The sequence below is a fragment of the Zootoca vivipara genome, chromosome 7 (assembly GCF_965207765.1).
Source record: "Zootoca vivipara chromosome 7, rZooViv2.hap1.1, whole genome shotgun sequence".
Taxonomy (NCBI): Eukaryota; Metazoa; Chordata; class Lepidosauria; order Squamata; family Lacertidae; genus Zootoca; species Zootoca vivipara.
Genome location: NC_142590.1, coordinates 2,214,773 through 2,228,718, shown reverse-complemented (window position 1 = coordinate 2,228,718; position 13,946 = coordinate 2,214,773). Strand labels below are relative to the sequence as shown.

At 43.3% G+C, this 13,946-nt stretch overlaps 1 protein-coding gene across 3 annotated transcripts in view; it reads left to right on the top strand.

Moving 5' to 3' along the window:
* The window catches only part of RGL1 (ral guanine nucleotide dissociation stimulator like 1), a 110,667-nt gene that overhangs the window by 30,977 nt on the left and 65,744 nt on the right, over positions 1-13,946 (top strand). For all 3 annotated transcript variants that reach the window (XM_035121462.3, XM_088673613.1, XM_035121463.3), the window contains exon 3: positions 11,324-11,532. In XM_035121462.3, the coding sequence (XP_034977353.2) occupies positions 11,324-11,532 (209 nt within the window). The remainder of the gene's footprint in view (positions 1-11,323; positions 11,533-13,946) is intronic.

The window sequence follows — 13,946 nt, the reverse complement described above, 5'->3', positions numbered from 1 at the left end:
GCACGTCCAACAGGTAGATTGTGATCTACCAGTAGATCACTGGATGTCTGTGGTAGATCACTGGTAGGTCACTGGCACCCCTAAAAAAAGCTCACCCAAAATTTTCCTCCTCCCTCAAAAAAGTTGAACTATGACCTGAAGCCCTAAACAAAAATGGGCCTCCCTCCCTCCTAAAAGAAGCTCAACAAGTTTGACCTAAACCCCCCAAAACAGGTTTTCCCTTCCTTTAAAAAAAACTCAACAGCTTTGACCTGAACCCCCCAAAAGGGGGTAGATCACCCCCAGTTTTAAACTCTGAGTAGATCAGAGTCTCTTGGGAGGTGGCCACCCCTGATTTACAGTATACAGATGCAGGAGGAGGGGCAGACTGGAACACCAATGCTTTTTATAAACATCACTGTGTCTGTCAAAGCTACAGCCCCCCCTTTCTCATTCACTTCTTTTTAGCCTTGCAGAGCCACCTTAGTCAAATTGAATCCTCTGAGTCTGCACCCTCATTAAATCGCCAATAGAACTCTTAATGCTCCTGAATGCTCATTAACAACTCCCACTTAAGAACAATAGGGTGAAATGGTCAGCTATCGAATCTTGCCTGGGGATATCTGCTCCATTGTCTTAACTGCTTAACTACTGGTAGCCACTTTGCTTTATTTATTTGATGTGTTTTTGTTACTGCTGTGTCCCCCCCCCCCCAGCAAGCGGAGACTTAGCTGCTCTTGCTAAAGCAAAGCCCTTTCCACTTCAGTTTTTGGAGGGGGAAAGTGCTGGTTATGGTCTGTAAAATACATTAATTTTTTTGCTTCTGGGAGGGGGCAGCTGCCCCCCCTGCCTACGCCCATGTGAGTTTTAATCTTTATAATAATCATGACAAGGTCACAGCCACTCCCAGTATCAAGCTCTGGGAAAATGCACATATATTGTACTGTATTTATGTTGGATTATAAATGAAAGCTGGAATTTGATTCTCCAACTTCTAAGAGGAGCCTGCAGACCACACAGAAGTACCTCTGGGAACTAAATGTTCGTTACCCTCGTCCCTCTCAGACTACATAGACATTTATTTTTGTTTACCTGAGTGCTGCTTACCTGAGTGGCCTTCCCTTATCATGAAGAAGACGGAGGCCATTGGAGGAATTGTTGCTCAACAACTGATCAGTTATTAACTTTCTTATCACTTCTTGTGTGTGTCTTTGTATTTGCATTTTCCATGTCAAGCACCACAATGTCTTGGGTTGGTCCGGTTGAGTTAACTGCAAGAGGGAATTTTGTAATGTAAACTGCCCTGAGGATGTGGTTGACATCATTATTAAGTAGTAAATAAGAGAGAATCTGGTAGAGAGAGTGTGGCATGCCTCCAAACTTTAACTGTTGTCTTTCTGTTAAGCCTGCACTCACCCTCTCCTGCATATTCAGGCATATTAATGTCCCATTATTAGTACTGATCATGTGGGTTAATTTCCTTTCAGATCAATGTGGCACATAGGGCCAGACTTTATGCTACTGTGAATGTGTGGCTGCTGTCAAAAATGGCTGTCAAAGCAGGTTCATGTCTCCAACTCTGTAATGTCTAGTAGAATTTATCTTGCTTTGCAATGTCCCTTCATGCCACATTTCCTTGCCCTTACTGTGAGCAAGTGATCATGAGAAGGGCAGGGCCACCATGGCAAAGAGAATGTGGTTGGTCACAGTGGGAGGAGAAGGATTGCGTATGTGTGCGATCCCTTACACCAGCTCACTTAACAAAATACACTTCTGTTCTCAATAAGGACATTCATAAAACATTCAATTTATTCCAATGCTGGCTAACATTTAGTTGTGATGTAGTTTCTTAAGTTGAAAAAAACCTCCCTATAACAGCCTGAAGCATTATAATGTTTTGTTAAAGCAGGATCCCCCAAATTCACCCCTTGATGAGCATATAAAACTGTCATCAACCCCAACCCAAATTATTTGGAATGTAAATGAAACAAAGCAAAGAAATATCAATATACAATTATTAATCACCAGTCCTCATTACTAGGAATAATAAAAATTTTAAAAATAAAGAATATACCGTGTTTCCCCCTTTTTAAGACGTAGTCAGAAAGTAAGTCATGGCAGCATTTTTTAGTATTAGTGAAATATAAGACGCCCCCCGAAAATAAGATATACCTCCATGCGAGACCGCCGAGCGCCCCAGCCAGCCAGAGGGGCCTGGAACCGGCTGCTGTTGCTGCAGTGAACACATGGAGCGCCCTGCAGCGCCTGGCCTCTTCTTTTCTTTTCTTTTTTTTTGGGCTACCCGAGGCCTGCCGCCCCGCCGCCGTAACCTGCGGCTGCAGAGCGGAGCGCTCCGAAGCGCTGAGCGCTCGGAGCGCCCTGCAGCGCCTTGCCTCTTCTTTTGGGGGGGAGCTGCCCGAGGCCTGCTGTCCCGCCGCCGGAACCGGCGGCTGCAGAGCGGAGCACTCCGAAGCGCCGAGCGCTCGGAGCGCCCTGCAGCGCCTGGTCTCTTCTCTTTTTGTTTGGCTGCCCGAGGCCGGCGGCTGCAGAGCGGAGCACTCCGAAGCGCCGAGCGCTCGGAGCGCCTTGCAGCGCCTGGCCTCTTCTTTTGGGGGGTGAGTTGCCCAAGGCCTGCTACCCCGCCGCTGGAACCAGCGGTCTGCAGCGCTGAGTGCTCGGAGCGCCCAGCAGTGCTGGGCGGAGCGCCGAGCCAGCAGCCTGCCGCCTCGGTGCCTGGAACCAGCGGCTGCTGCAGCGCCACATAGAGCGCCCAGCAGCACCCCGAGCCAGTGGCCTGGCCCCTCCGAGGAGGCCTTAAGGTACAAGACATCCCCTGAAAATAAGACACCGTGTGTTTTTCTGAGTAAAAAAAGTTATAAGACGGTGTCTTAAAAAGGGGGAAACACGGTAGTTGTATTGTGGAGGTTCCTCATTGGTCATTGCTCATGCCCATCCCCTTTATTTCCAAGGCTCATTGTCTGCCATAGCTGCCAAGTTATCCCCCTTTTTAAGGGAAATTCCCTTATGCTGAATAGGCTTCCTCGTGAGAAAAGGGAAAACTTGGCAGCTATGTTGTTTGCACTATAAATTTCCCGCATACCCCTTATTGACCTGCAGGTTTTTAAAATTCACCCCCATTCACATTCCCACTGACTTTCCCTCAGGAGTCAATATCAACCACTTTGGAAAACCCTGTGTGGTAGTAGGAATGTATTTACTCTGCATTTTTCTCAGTTAAGTAAATATATTTAAATGGTCAGATTTATGTCAATAGAAATGAGAAATATTTTAGTTGAATGAACCATAGCTGCCAAGTTTTCGCTTTTCTCGCGAGGAAGCCTATTCAGCATAAGGGAAAATCCCTGTAAAAAAGGGATAACTTGGCAGCTATGGAATGAACATGTAATGCTTGGTGCAAAATCAGTTCTGGCTACCCCCACTTCCTCATCTTCTAAATTAAGAGGAAATCTCTTATCTGTCTCTTAGGTTGTTTATTTTGGATAGAGTAGATGTTTACTGAGAAAATATCTCCCCCACTTGCCTTTTAATTTTTCAGCCTGTGCCTTACAATGCTTTGTACTGTTAAAATAAGCTTTATAATCTCAAACAGAGCCATTTTTGCAATCTGGCTGACCAAAGCTACAGAGATTTATATAATATGAGTTTTGTGCTCTTGTTATGCAATGGAATTAATATGGGCAGCTTCTTTTAAAGTCCATCTTAAGTTGTCCAGCTTTCTTTCTTTCTTTCTTTCTTTCTTTCTTTCTTTCTTTCTTTCTTTCAGGCATTGTTTTCTCTATTTCGGTGGACTTCATGGTAGCTGATAAGCTTAACAGCTGAATCTTTGAGGGATAGAGGGAAAATATTGCAACTTTTCCTCAGCAGAGGGGACTGAACTTTTAACAACTCATATTGCTGTCACTATTATATTCAAAAGGTGCTTGGCCCAACAAGCCTGATTTTAGTTAGGCTGCTTCCAACAACATACATTTATGGTTTCGTAAGTTGAGTAAACCGCATCTAAAACCGTTCCGTTCGTAAGTCGAAGAATTCGTAAGCGCGCGCCAATTTTTTTCATTTGTAAGTCGAATAATTCATATGTCGAGTTATTTGTAAGTCGAGGTACCACTGTACCAATGACAAACTTAGTTGGTCTCTAAGGTGCTACTGGAAGGATTTTTAAAATTTTGTTTCGACTATGTCAGACCAACATGGCAACCTACTTGTAACTATTCTTTACACACTTTTATATTCCTTCGGTTTATAAAAGAAAATTGAATGGTGGTGACTCTTGGACTCTCCTATGTTGGCTTTAAAGAAAGCTTAAGTGGCTATAACATAAAATGAAGGGTAAGAAAATGCCCTCCCTGTACATTATTTGTCCCAGCCTATATTGGGCTTCTTTCAACTCTGCAGATGTAAATTACAGTAGCCATTAAATTCCTTTAGTCACAAATAGAAAAGCATTAATAAAGCCTTGTAGGTGTAGTTTAAGTATATTGTAACACAAAGGCAAATCAAAAGGAAAGAAGCTTCCTACCAGTGGAGAACCCAAGTTTCTTAGGATATAAATAAACCCATAAAACTACTTTTGTTCTTGTCTTGGGAAGAGCCAGACCTTGGAAGCCTTCCCTGGATTTGTTATGACTGTGGAAAATCAGAACAAGGGTCAAAGTAGATTAGATGACAGTGGCCACTTTTGTCAAGCGCGGGCATACTAGTCACTAAGAACCTCATGAACACAGGAAATGTACCGTATTTTTCGGACCATAACACGCACCTAGTTTTTTGAGGAGGAAAACAAGGGAAATTTTCCCCCTGGTTTTCCTCCTCTAAAAGGTTGGGAGGGGGGCGCTGGAGTGGAAGCGAAGGAGGCAGTGGGGGTTGGTGGAGAAGAACGAACAGCATCCCTCCGTTGCCCCCCACTTCTTGCTGAACATGGCGGAGGCGTGGGGAGGCTAATACGAGGTGGGGCTTACCTGCCCCCCCATATTTTATTCAAGTTGGAAGAGTGTGGGAGGGAAGAAAGGATGGAAGGGATGTGTGTGTGTGAGAGAAAGAGAGACAAGGAAGGAAGGGGTGAAAAAGAGAGGGGGAAGGAAGGAGGAAAGGAAGGGGTGAGGGAGAGAGAAAGAGAGAGAGGAAGAGAGAGGGAAGGAATGAGGGAAGGAAGGGGTGAGAGAGAAAGAAAGAGAGGGGGGAGAGAGGGGGAGAAAGGAGGGGGAGGGAGGGAAGAGAGAGAGAAGGAAGGAAGGAAATTTGCTACCAAGGAGTGGGGTGGAGTCTCCTTCTTTGGAGGTCTTTAAGCAGAGGCTTGACAGCCATATGTCAAGAATGCTTTGATGGTGTTTCCTGCTTGGCAGGGGGTTGGACTGGATGGCCCTTGTGGTCTCTTCCAACTCTATTATTCTATGAAAGAAAGAAGGAAGGAAGGAAGGAAGGAAGGAAGGAAGGAAGGAAGGAAGGAAGGAAGGAAGGGGTGAGAGAGAGTGAAAGAAAGAAAGAGGGAGAAGGAAGAACTTCCTGACAGCAAGAGCTTTTTGACAGTGGAATTTGCTGCCAAGGAGTGTGGTGGAGTTTCCTTCTTTGGAGGTCTTTAAGCGGAGGCCTGACAGCCATCTGTCAGGAATGCTTTGATGGTGTTTCCTGCTTGGCAGGGGGTTGGACTGGATGGCCCTTGTGGTCTCTTCCAACTCTAGGATTCTGTGATTCTATGATTCAGTTTTTAAAATAGCACAGTCCTTCTGAGTGCACTGGGGTGACTAGGACCTTCTAGCTTCTCAGTTACAATTGTCTGCCTCTGTTTATGAGATTTAATTTATTTGTTTGTTTCTCGGTACTTTCAGGTGTCTTTTAAAGAGCGTGTTATGATCTACCTGGAAGTTATTTGCTCAAGTACATTTGAATAAATAGCATAACATCAGGTTCGTTTGATAGGAAGAAGTAAAGGCCAAATGGCACATTCTCTGCAAATATGGGCTCCTAAACCCATGGTTGCCAAAATAATGTGAATGCAGAGGCTGGGGGCATTTGCAAGGGAGAATCAGTGGGTGGGAAGGGAACAACTTGCTAATTCTTCCCCACAAATCTTTCTGAAGCTGTTTTCCCACCTCCCAGCTGAGCTCTGAATTCAGAGAGCATTCCACAGATGGGAAACTTTAGAAGGGCCTTGGATGGGAAGTGCAGGGTCTGGGTTAGTTTGTATGGGGAGAGGTGGTGTGCATATAAAAAACAATAAACATTTATCAGCAACCAACACCAGCATGTTATAAATCATTTAAAGGAACTTCTGAGGTATAATTTTGTTTGAATTCTCCCAGCAATTCTGCCTTCCAGTCTTTAAAGAGACTTGGCAGGCAACCATTCAATAATACTGATTTATGGAATAAAACACTGCGGGCTGAGTTAGCACGCTAACAGGAAATAGCTCAATCTGGATTCAATCAGAGACAGTCTCTTTTCTGACATGATCAAGATCTCTGAAAAGAAAGATGAGGTTTTGGGTTTTGCTTTCTGGCCAGCTGTCTGCCTACAAAAACACACACTATATTGACTTATTTTCAAAGAGTTTTTCTATATTGACGGGAAATTTTCCATATTATATCTATAAAGGTCAGGGGAGGTCATATCCATTTAAGGACTGCCTCTCCCCATACAAACTAACCCAGACCCTGCACTTATACCTCAGAAGTTCCTTTAAATGATTTCTAACATGCTGGTGCTGGTTGCTGATAAATGTGTATTATTTTTTATATGCACACATATGCACTCTATTGACGGAGAAAGTTCTGTGCAGTATCTGTATTCCACAGCTATGAGAAGTGCCCAGCCACCTCCCATTCCATCTTGAACTTGTAACAAGAATGGGAGAAGAATAAACAACAATGAGGTCATTGAGCCATCCTCAGTTGGTTTATCCTTTCTATAGCATATTCATTGATGTTTTTTGTAGTCTAAATGTAAGTGATGAAGCTCCTCTTGGGAGACCAGACTCCTAGTATCTTGTAGACCTCATTGCTAAAAGATGTTGCCTGATAATGTTTCCTTTTGTGTAAACTTTTTACCAATAAGAGAGATGGATATATGACTCCTTTTCTAAATAGTACATTTGGCATAATCAACTCTGTTGTAACTCAATAGGATAGCAAGTGAAGACCTGCAAAAAGTTGCATATATCACCCCCATACTATCTGAGGAGCTATCCATCCCTCCCCCCTCCCCCCTCCCCCTTTTCTGTTTTCAGTTCCCCACTCCCACATAGAGGGCTGTTTTGTTCATTATCTCTGTGGAAACCACACTGCTGGGAAATTGAGTTGCACCGAGTCCCTGCCACATGCTTAGCTGCTGATATAAATGTCTGCCCACATGATAACTTTGTCAGGTCTGCTTCTCTATGTATTGGCCTGTAGGCCCACTTCAAGTCTTTCCCTCTGCTACAATCGTACAAACACAATCTCTCTTGCATACTTGCACAGTTGGAGTCTCTGTAACACATACACACATGCATGCACACACACACGGAGGAGGAGGAGGATAGAAGCCTGCAGCTGTGATACCACTGACCTCTGATGCTGCAGTGACATTTCTTCAAGTGACTAGGCCAGATCATCCATGCCCCAACCCTGTTCTGGACTGGAGGAGGCATCAACTTTTAACAGACATATACACCAAATTTGGCACTTCTAAACCAATGGGACTTTGTTTATTTATTTAATGCATTTGCATACCACTTCATCATTAGTGTTTCTATGCAGTCTTTTTAGGCTCCTGGCCTTTTTAGGTCCCCCGGCCTAAAAAGTCATGAAACCAAATACTACCTTAAAATGCCTGCTGGAGTAAGAAAACTTTTTCCTATGCATCAGATTCAGCAAAGAGGCTGCCTATCTAATCAGGAGCCAGCTCTGATTTGCTTGCATCACACTGCCTCTTGTATCAAGTGCCCCCTTTTATTCAAGCCTTTTATGCAGTACCTTTAAAAAAAAACAACCCAGATAATTATATGTAAAATTATGCACAAAAATATGTAGAAGGCTTGCAACAGAGTCAAGGCCCATGTGGTAGTATATTTTTGCCGTAAAATTTTATTAGTGTTAATAATGTATTTTATACAGTCATATGCATTGTTGTATGTATCTGTTTATATGCTGCTGGCTTTAGGAAACCTGAAATGTGCATGCGATTCAGAACCCGGCAAGGGCTGCTTCCGGCTCTTCAGCCAGCATAAAAGCCTGGACACCCCAAAGCACCTCCCCCTAGCCCTGCGTGTGGGCGCGCGCCTCAATTCGGGTTCCGGAAAGGGCTGCGTTCCTTCTCCCGTCCTCTGGCTGGAGCATTGCAGAGGCTCCAGCACCTCGCTACTGTTGCCCTTCCCTCTCTGGCCTTGGCTCTGATGCGTCTGAGAGCCCTCTCTCCACCCCGCTCCATTCCTCATTCCCTCCTCCTGACTCGCTGCTTGTGCCGTCACTGGGCGAAGTGCTTGTCAGGATGACTGGGGGAGGGTCCCCTAAGGAGTCCCCCTGACACATATGATATGCAAGAATCATATACAGTGGTACCTCTACTTACAAATAACTCTACTTATGAATTTTTCTACTTACAAATGGAGCTCCGTCCGCCATCTTGGATGCGGTTTAGATAGGATTTTTTCTACTTATGAATTTTTAGATAGGGTTGCTTCGACTTACGAATTTTTTCTCCCAATGCATTCCTATGGGATTCGACTTACAAATTTTTTCGACTTACAAATGTGTGTTCGGAACGCATTAAATTCGTAAGTAGAGGTACCACTGTATAAGGTAGTTTTAACACAACTTGCAAAAATAAAAATATAAACCCTTCTCACTGAGATAAAGGGAGACAGAAGGGATTTTTTAAAAAAAAGTGTGCAGAGAAGCTGGACCTTGATATTTTCAGAAAACTCTGTTACCTCTGTTCTCCTGCAATATTTTGGGTGCCTTTTGGCAGGTGCTTTTGTTTAGCAGACTGGCTTCTACAGCCTTACCAAAAAAAGTACTATTTTTTCCCTACTAATCCACATGCATTTAGATCCCTGTGTTAGCCAATAAAATGGGGAAAGCAACTTTTTAAAAGCTTCCATGGCTGGTTCCCGAGAGCAGATTCTTACCCACGAGGCTACTTAGTAGTTCTAGATTCCCGCAGAATAACATCATTCCCTTGCACATATACAATTGTTGGTGGGCCTTTGTGCATCTGGTTTATTTTCTCTGTTATAGTCAGCTTTGCACAGGCCAGTTCCAAAAGCTACTAAAACACATGATGTTCTCTTTCAGCAACTTTTGGATGAGGATCTGAATAGACTAACACAGTTTGAAAAACTTCAATAAGTTAAAAGAATGAGTTTTCATGATAGCAAATAGCTTAGCAATAAAAATAGGACAGGATTTGCAAGATATGGCATCTGTTCCTTGTGAGATGTGTGAACAAAGGAGTTTAATTAATAGTTATTCTACAGATGGGACATCTTGACTTGAACATCATACTTCAAAATTCCAAAATGTCTTAATAAAAATGCTTGGCTTCTTACATTGGTACTGTATCTCAGTTTTTTGGGTGGTCTCCCATCCAAAAACTGTCCAGGTTCATACTTCCTTAGCTTTACAGTTGGATGTTTTCAAGACTTCTCTGTTTTAGACACATGTTATATCAAGCTTTTGTTGTTTGTGTTGATTTTGGCTTCATTTTAATCAGTGCAGCCAATTTTTGCTTCTTTCCTTCCTAAGTTTAGTTCCATTTTTGGAGGATATGTGGGAGGAGCTTTCTTCCAATCCTCCTGTTGTGAAGATAAAAAAAATGTGTTGTCTTTAGGCGGAACTAAACCCATAAACTACGAGGTTGCTAAAAACACTAGACCATTGCCAAGAAAAGCAACCCATGTCTAGTTTCTCCATAATGTGAACTATGTGATGTGACATTACAGTGTCATGAGTGTCCAACATCAGGGGTAGGAACTGGTGGCCTTCTAATGGTTGTTGGACTCCAACTCCCATCTGCCTCAGCCAGCATGGCCAATGGTCAGAGATGATGGGACTTGTATTCCAGCAACATCTGGAGGCCCACAGGTTTCCCACTCCTGCGCCACTTCACTGCAACATGGGAAACATGGAATGATGATGTCATAGCATACATTTCACGACTACATATTTCAGCGGACAAGAGACATCAGGCATGGGGTTGCTATTTTCAGTAGCTATCCTGTGTTTTGATAGCGTATACTGTAGCTGTAATGGCTTGGGTCTCTCCCATAGAAGCGAGACAACTCCGGCAGTAATTATCTCAGATTTATTGCTTAAACACATAAATCACTGTGGAGCTCAGTGTCTTCTCCCAAGTTTGCTGTTGCCAAGTCTGAGCTCTGCCTCTTCCTCCCCCAGCAACGAAGTCCCCACTTTCATTTTCTTTCTTTTCCCCGCCTCTCACATGTTCTCGCGAGCCTACGTGTTTTTGGACAGGCTATTTCCGGTGCCCCTGCTTCTGAGCCGGAACTTGAACTGGCAGTTTGTGTTTTACCCCCTTGGACTCCCCCCTTCCTGCTCTTTGTACTCAGAGCTTAGGGTTCTACTGCAGCTCGGCTGCCCTTCCCCAGTTTCATACTCCAAGCTTATCTCGTTTCCTTGGCTCTCAGGGCGCTCAGCCTCTGCTAGCTGCTAGCTATTGTCTCTGACAATAGCCTATTCCCCCCCAAAAAATTTTTTATCAAAATGCTCATGGTATACAGGTCATAGAACAGGACATTATACTGAATGGTTAAATCTGGGCTGACTTCAAGGGTCACCAGTGTCAGGCATTTGATGAGACCTGCATTCCAGCAAGCTGCCTACTGCCAACTCCCAGAGCCCCCGTTGTACTACTGCTTCCCCTTTTGGATATTGCTGGCTGTTCACCTGCCCTCTCCAAGCAAGTGAGAGCAACAGGTAAAATTGAACATCAGACAGTGGCACATAGGGGGCTGAGAGGGAGAGCAAGAAAACAGCCAGTGGTGAGAGGAGGAGATGGAGTGTCATCAAAGAGGGAGACCTGAGGGCATTTTGTCTTAGGTCTCCATAAAACTTGGAGCCAGGTTACCAGATCTTCTGGAGTTTAATAGCGTCCCCCAACCCTACTGGTTTTCTATTTATTTACTCTTATGGGCTCAGAGTAGCTTTTGTATGGTTCCCAGATGATCTCCCATCCAGCATCTTGAAGTACCAGACCTATTCAATTTAATGTACCTCCAGACCATTCCTGGGCATCTCCTATTAAAAAGTATATTCTGTTTCACTATGATTGCTCTCCTCTTGGTAGGGGTGCTTGATTAATTTCCCCTTGTTTCTTATATTTTGCATAGGTTGAAGGGGACCAACTGCCCCCAGGGCATACAGTCAGCCAATATGAGACGTGCAAGATCAGGACAATAAAAGCTGGCACTCTGGAGAAGCTTGTGGAGAACCTTCTAACGGCCTTTGGGGACAATGACTTCACCTACATCAGTATATTTCTGTCCACATACAGGGGCTTTGCATCTACAAAAGAGGTTCTGGAACTTCTCCTTGACCGGTAAGATTGAAAGGCTATTTTCAGTCAAAAATAGTTTTAACTCATGCCATACAAACTGTCACAAGGATTAACCATAACAGATGAAGTTTGATTTTTGAATTATTGCTAACTTGAGTGACTTTTAAGATGTATTTTAAAGTAAGGGTCTACTACCACCTACCATTTCAGTTCAACAGTTATCACTGGGACTACTTTGTTGTTGTTTTTCAAATAATTTTTATTCATTTTCCAATATCCACCAAAAAATCACAAAAAACAAACAAACAAAAACATGAAAAAGAAAAACATAACAGTTCTTACTTTTTTTTTTTTACTTAACATTGTTGACTTCCTCAATTCCCCACACACTGGATTCATTTTAAAATCTCAAGCAATTTTCATTTTGTATCTTAAATCATTCTAACACATTTTATCATTATCTCTCAACTATTCTATTCTAAAAATGTCCACTATCCTCCACCAATAATTAATCAATTAATCCAAATCAAAAATTATTTTTCCAAGCTCTATCTTTTATTTCTCCCCTTAGCCTAAAATTTATTACCCAAAACGTTCCATGAATTCAAATATTATTTTTTTCTAACATAATAACATTTAATCACTTAAAACTAAATCAACCCCCCTTCCCCTGGATTCAGGGTTTCCCAGATGATTCAGCGAGTTCCATAGGTCATTCCAGTTTCAGACCATCTAAAGCAGGCATCCCCAAACTTCGGCCCTCCATATGTTTTTGTTGAATGATTGTGTAAAAGTGTCATTATTGTTTCACTGTACCTTTAAGAGTCAGGAAAGATTTAATGACTGGGGCTCTGCAGCTGTGGAGCAGCTCTACAGGTGTTGCTGTGAAGCTGATGATGCAGGGTATATCAGGGGTGTTGTGTGTTGCCTCTGTGCTGGGCGTTTTCCCAGTGTGCTCTTGGTGGGTGGTTTGGTTGTGCGGGTATTTTGTGCAAGCTTAATTTAATTTTTGTAATTTTTCCTTTCTCCATTAAACCAAGCATTTGTTTAAGTCTTGGTCTCTATGTGTAAGTTTCTCAACCAGTTTCTGCTGATTTTGCTTTTAACCCTAACATCTTGGTTATGGGCCCAGTGGTTGAGCGTGGAACTGCACATGTTAGTTTTTGGAGAAAGGTTTAGAAAGGTTTTTTCCTTCTTTTTGCTGCAACGGTTTTGTGGGCTGGTGGTTGAAAAGTTCCAGCATGGCAGACCGTGTTGCTGAGGCTGAGAAGGCTTTAACATTCCCGCAACTAACGGCCGAGAACTACAGTCTATGGTCCTTTCGCATGGAAGCACTTCTAACTTCCCGTGATGTGTGGAAGTACGTGACCGAGGACCCTCCTGCTCCTATGACCGATGCCTGGTCGAAAGGTGATGCTAAAGCAAGGGCATTAATTAACTTGTCTGTTAGTGATCAGCAAGTTGTGTATATAAGAAATAAGAAAACTGCCAAAGAAATGTGGGACAGTCTTGCGGCAGTGCACGTTGGAAAGGAGTCAGCGTCTGCCATAGCTAGTCAGATATCTGCTGTACCTCCAGCAAAATTAACTGTGGAAGGGGTAACAGCAAGATTGATGGGCGAGCTGGACAGAAGGGAGGCTTGTGGGATTAGCACTCCTATTTCTAAAAATAATGAGGAATGCCGTATGCAAGTCTGTGGTGATTCATCTGCTTTCAAAACTTCCAAGCATTGCTGGTTTTGTAAAAAGCAGGGGCACCTTGCGAGGGACTGCAGATTTAAAAAGCAAAATGCTTCAGGGTCCGTTCCAGTTTGTAAATCACAGACAGCAACCCAGCAGTCGGCAGCACATTGTAAAGATGGACGTGAGCCGCGAGCGTTCCATGTTCGTGCATTAGGTCGTAAAGTAATTAAAGATGACACGTGGAAATCGTTTGTAGTAGATTCCGGGGCGTCAATTCATCTTTGTAACGACCGAAGTCTGTTTATTTCTTTCGAAGAGGAAATTGGCACCATTCATCTGGCCAACTCCGACGTTCTACAGTCGCTTGGCAGAGGTACTGTGAAACTTGACTCCTTGAATATCACAATAGCAAATTGCACTTACTGCCCATCAGTGGACAATTTATTATCAGTAAGTTGCTTTGCACGCCAAGGAGTAACTGTGTGCTTCACAAAATCACTATGTGAGTTCTACAAAGGGGGAAAACGTGTATTGTATGCCAGAGAGTCTGAAGGTTTATATAGACTATATTTTAAAACGCATTCACAGCCACCTGTGAACTGTAGAGTAACCCAGCCAAGTCAAGGGTTGAGAAAAAGTCAGGGGCTGAGAAATGTAAAACCTCACTCCGGATGTATTCATGAGGCGCATAGACTTTTGGGACATTTAAATTTCACAGATGTGATAAAGACAGAGAAGATTGTTGATGGACTAAACTTGAAGCCATGTAAATAC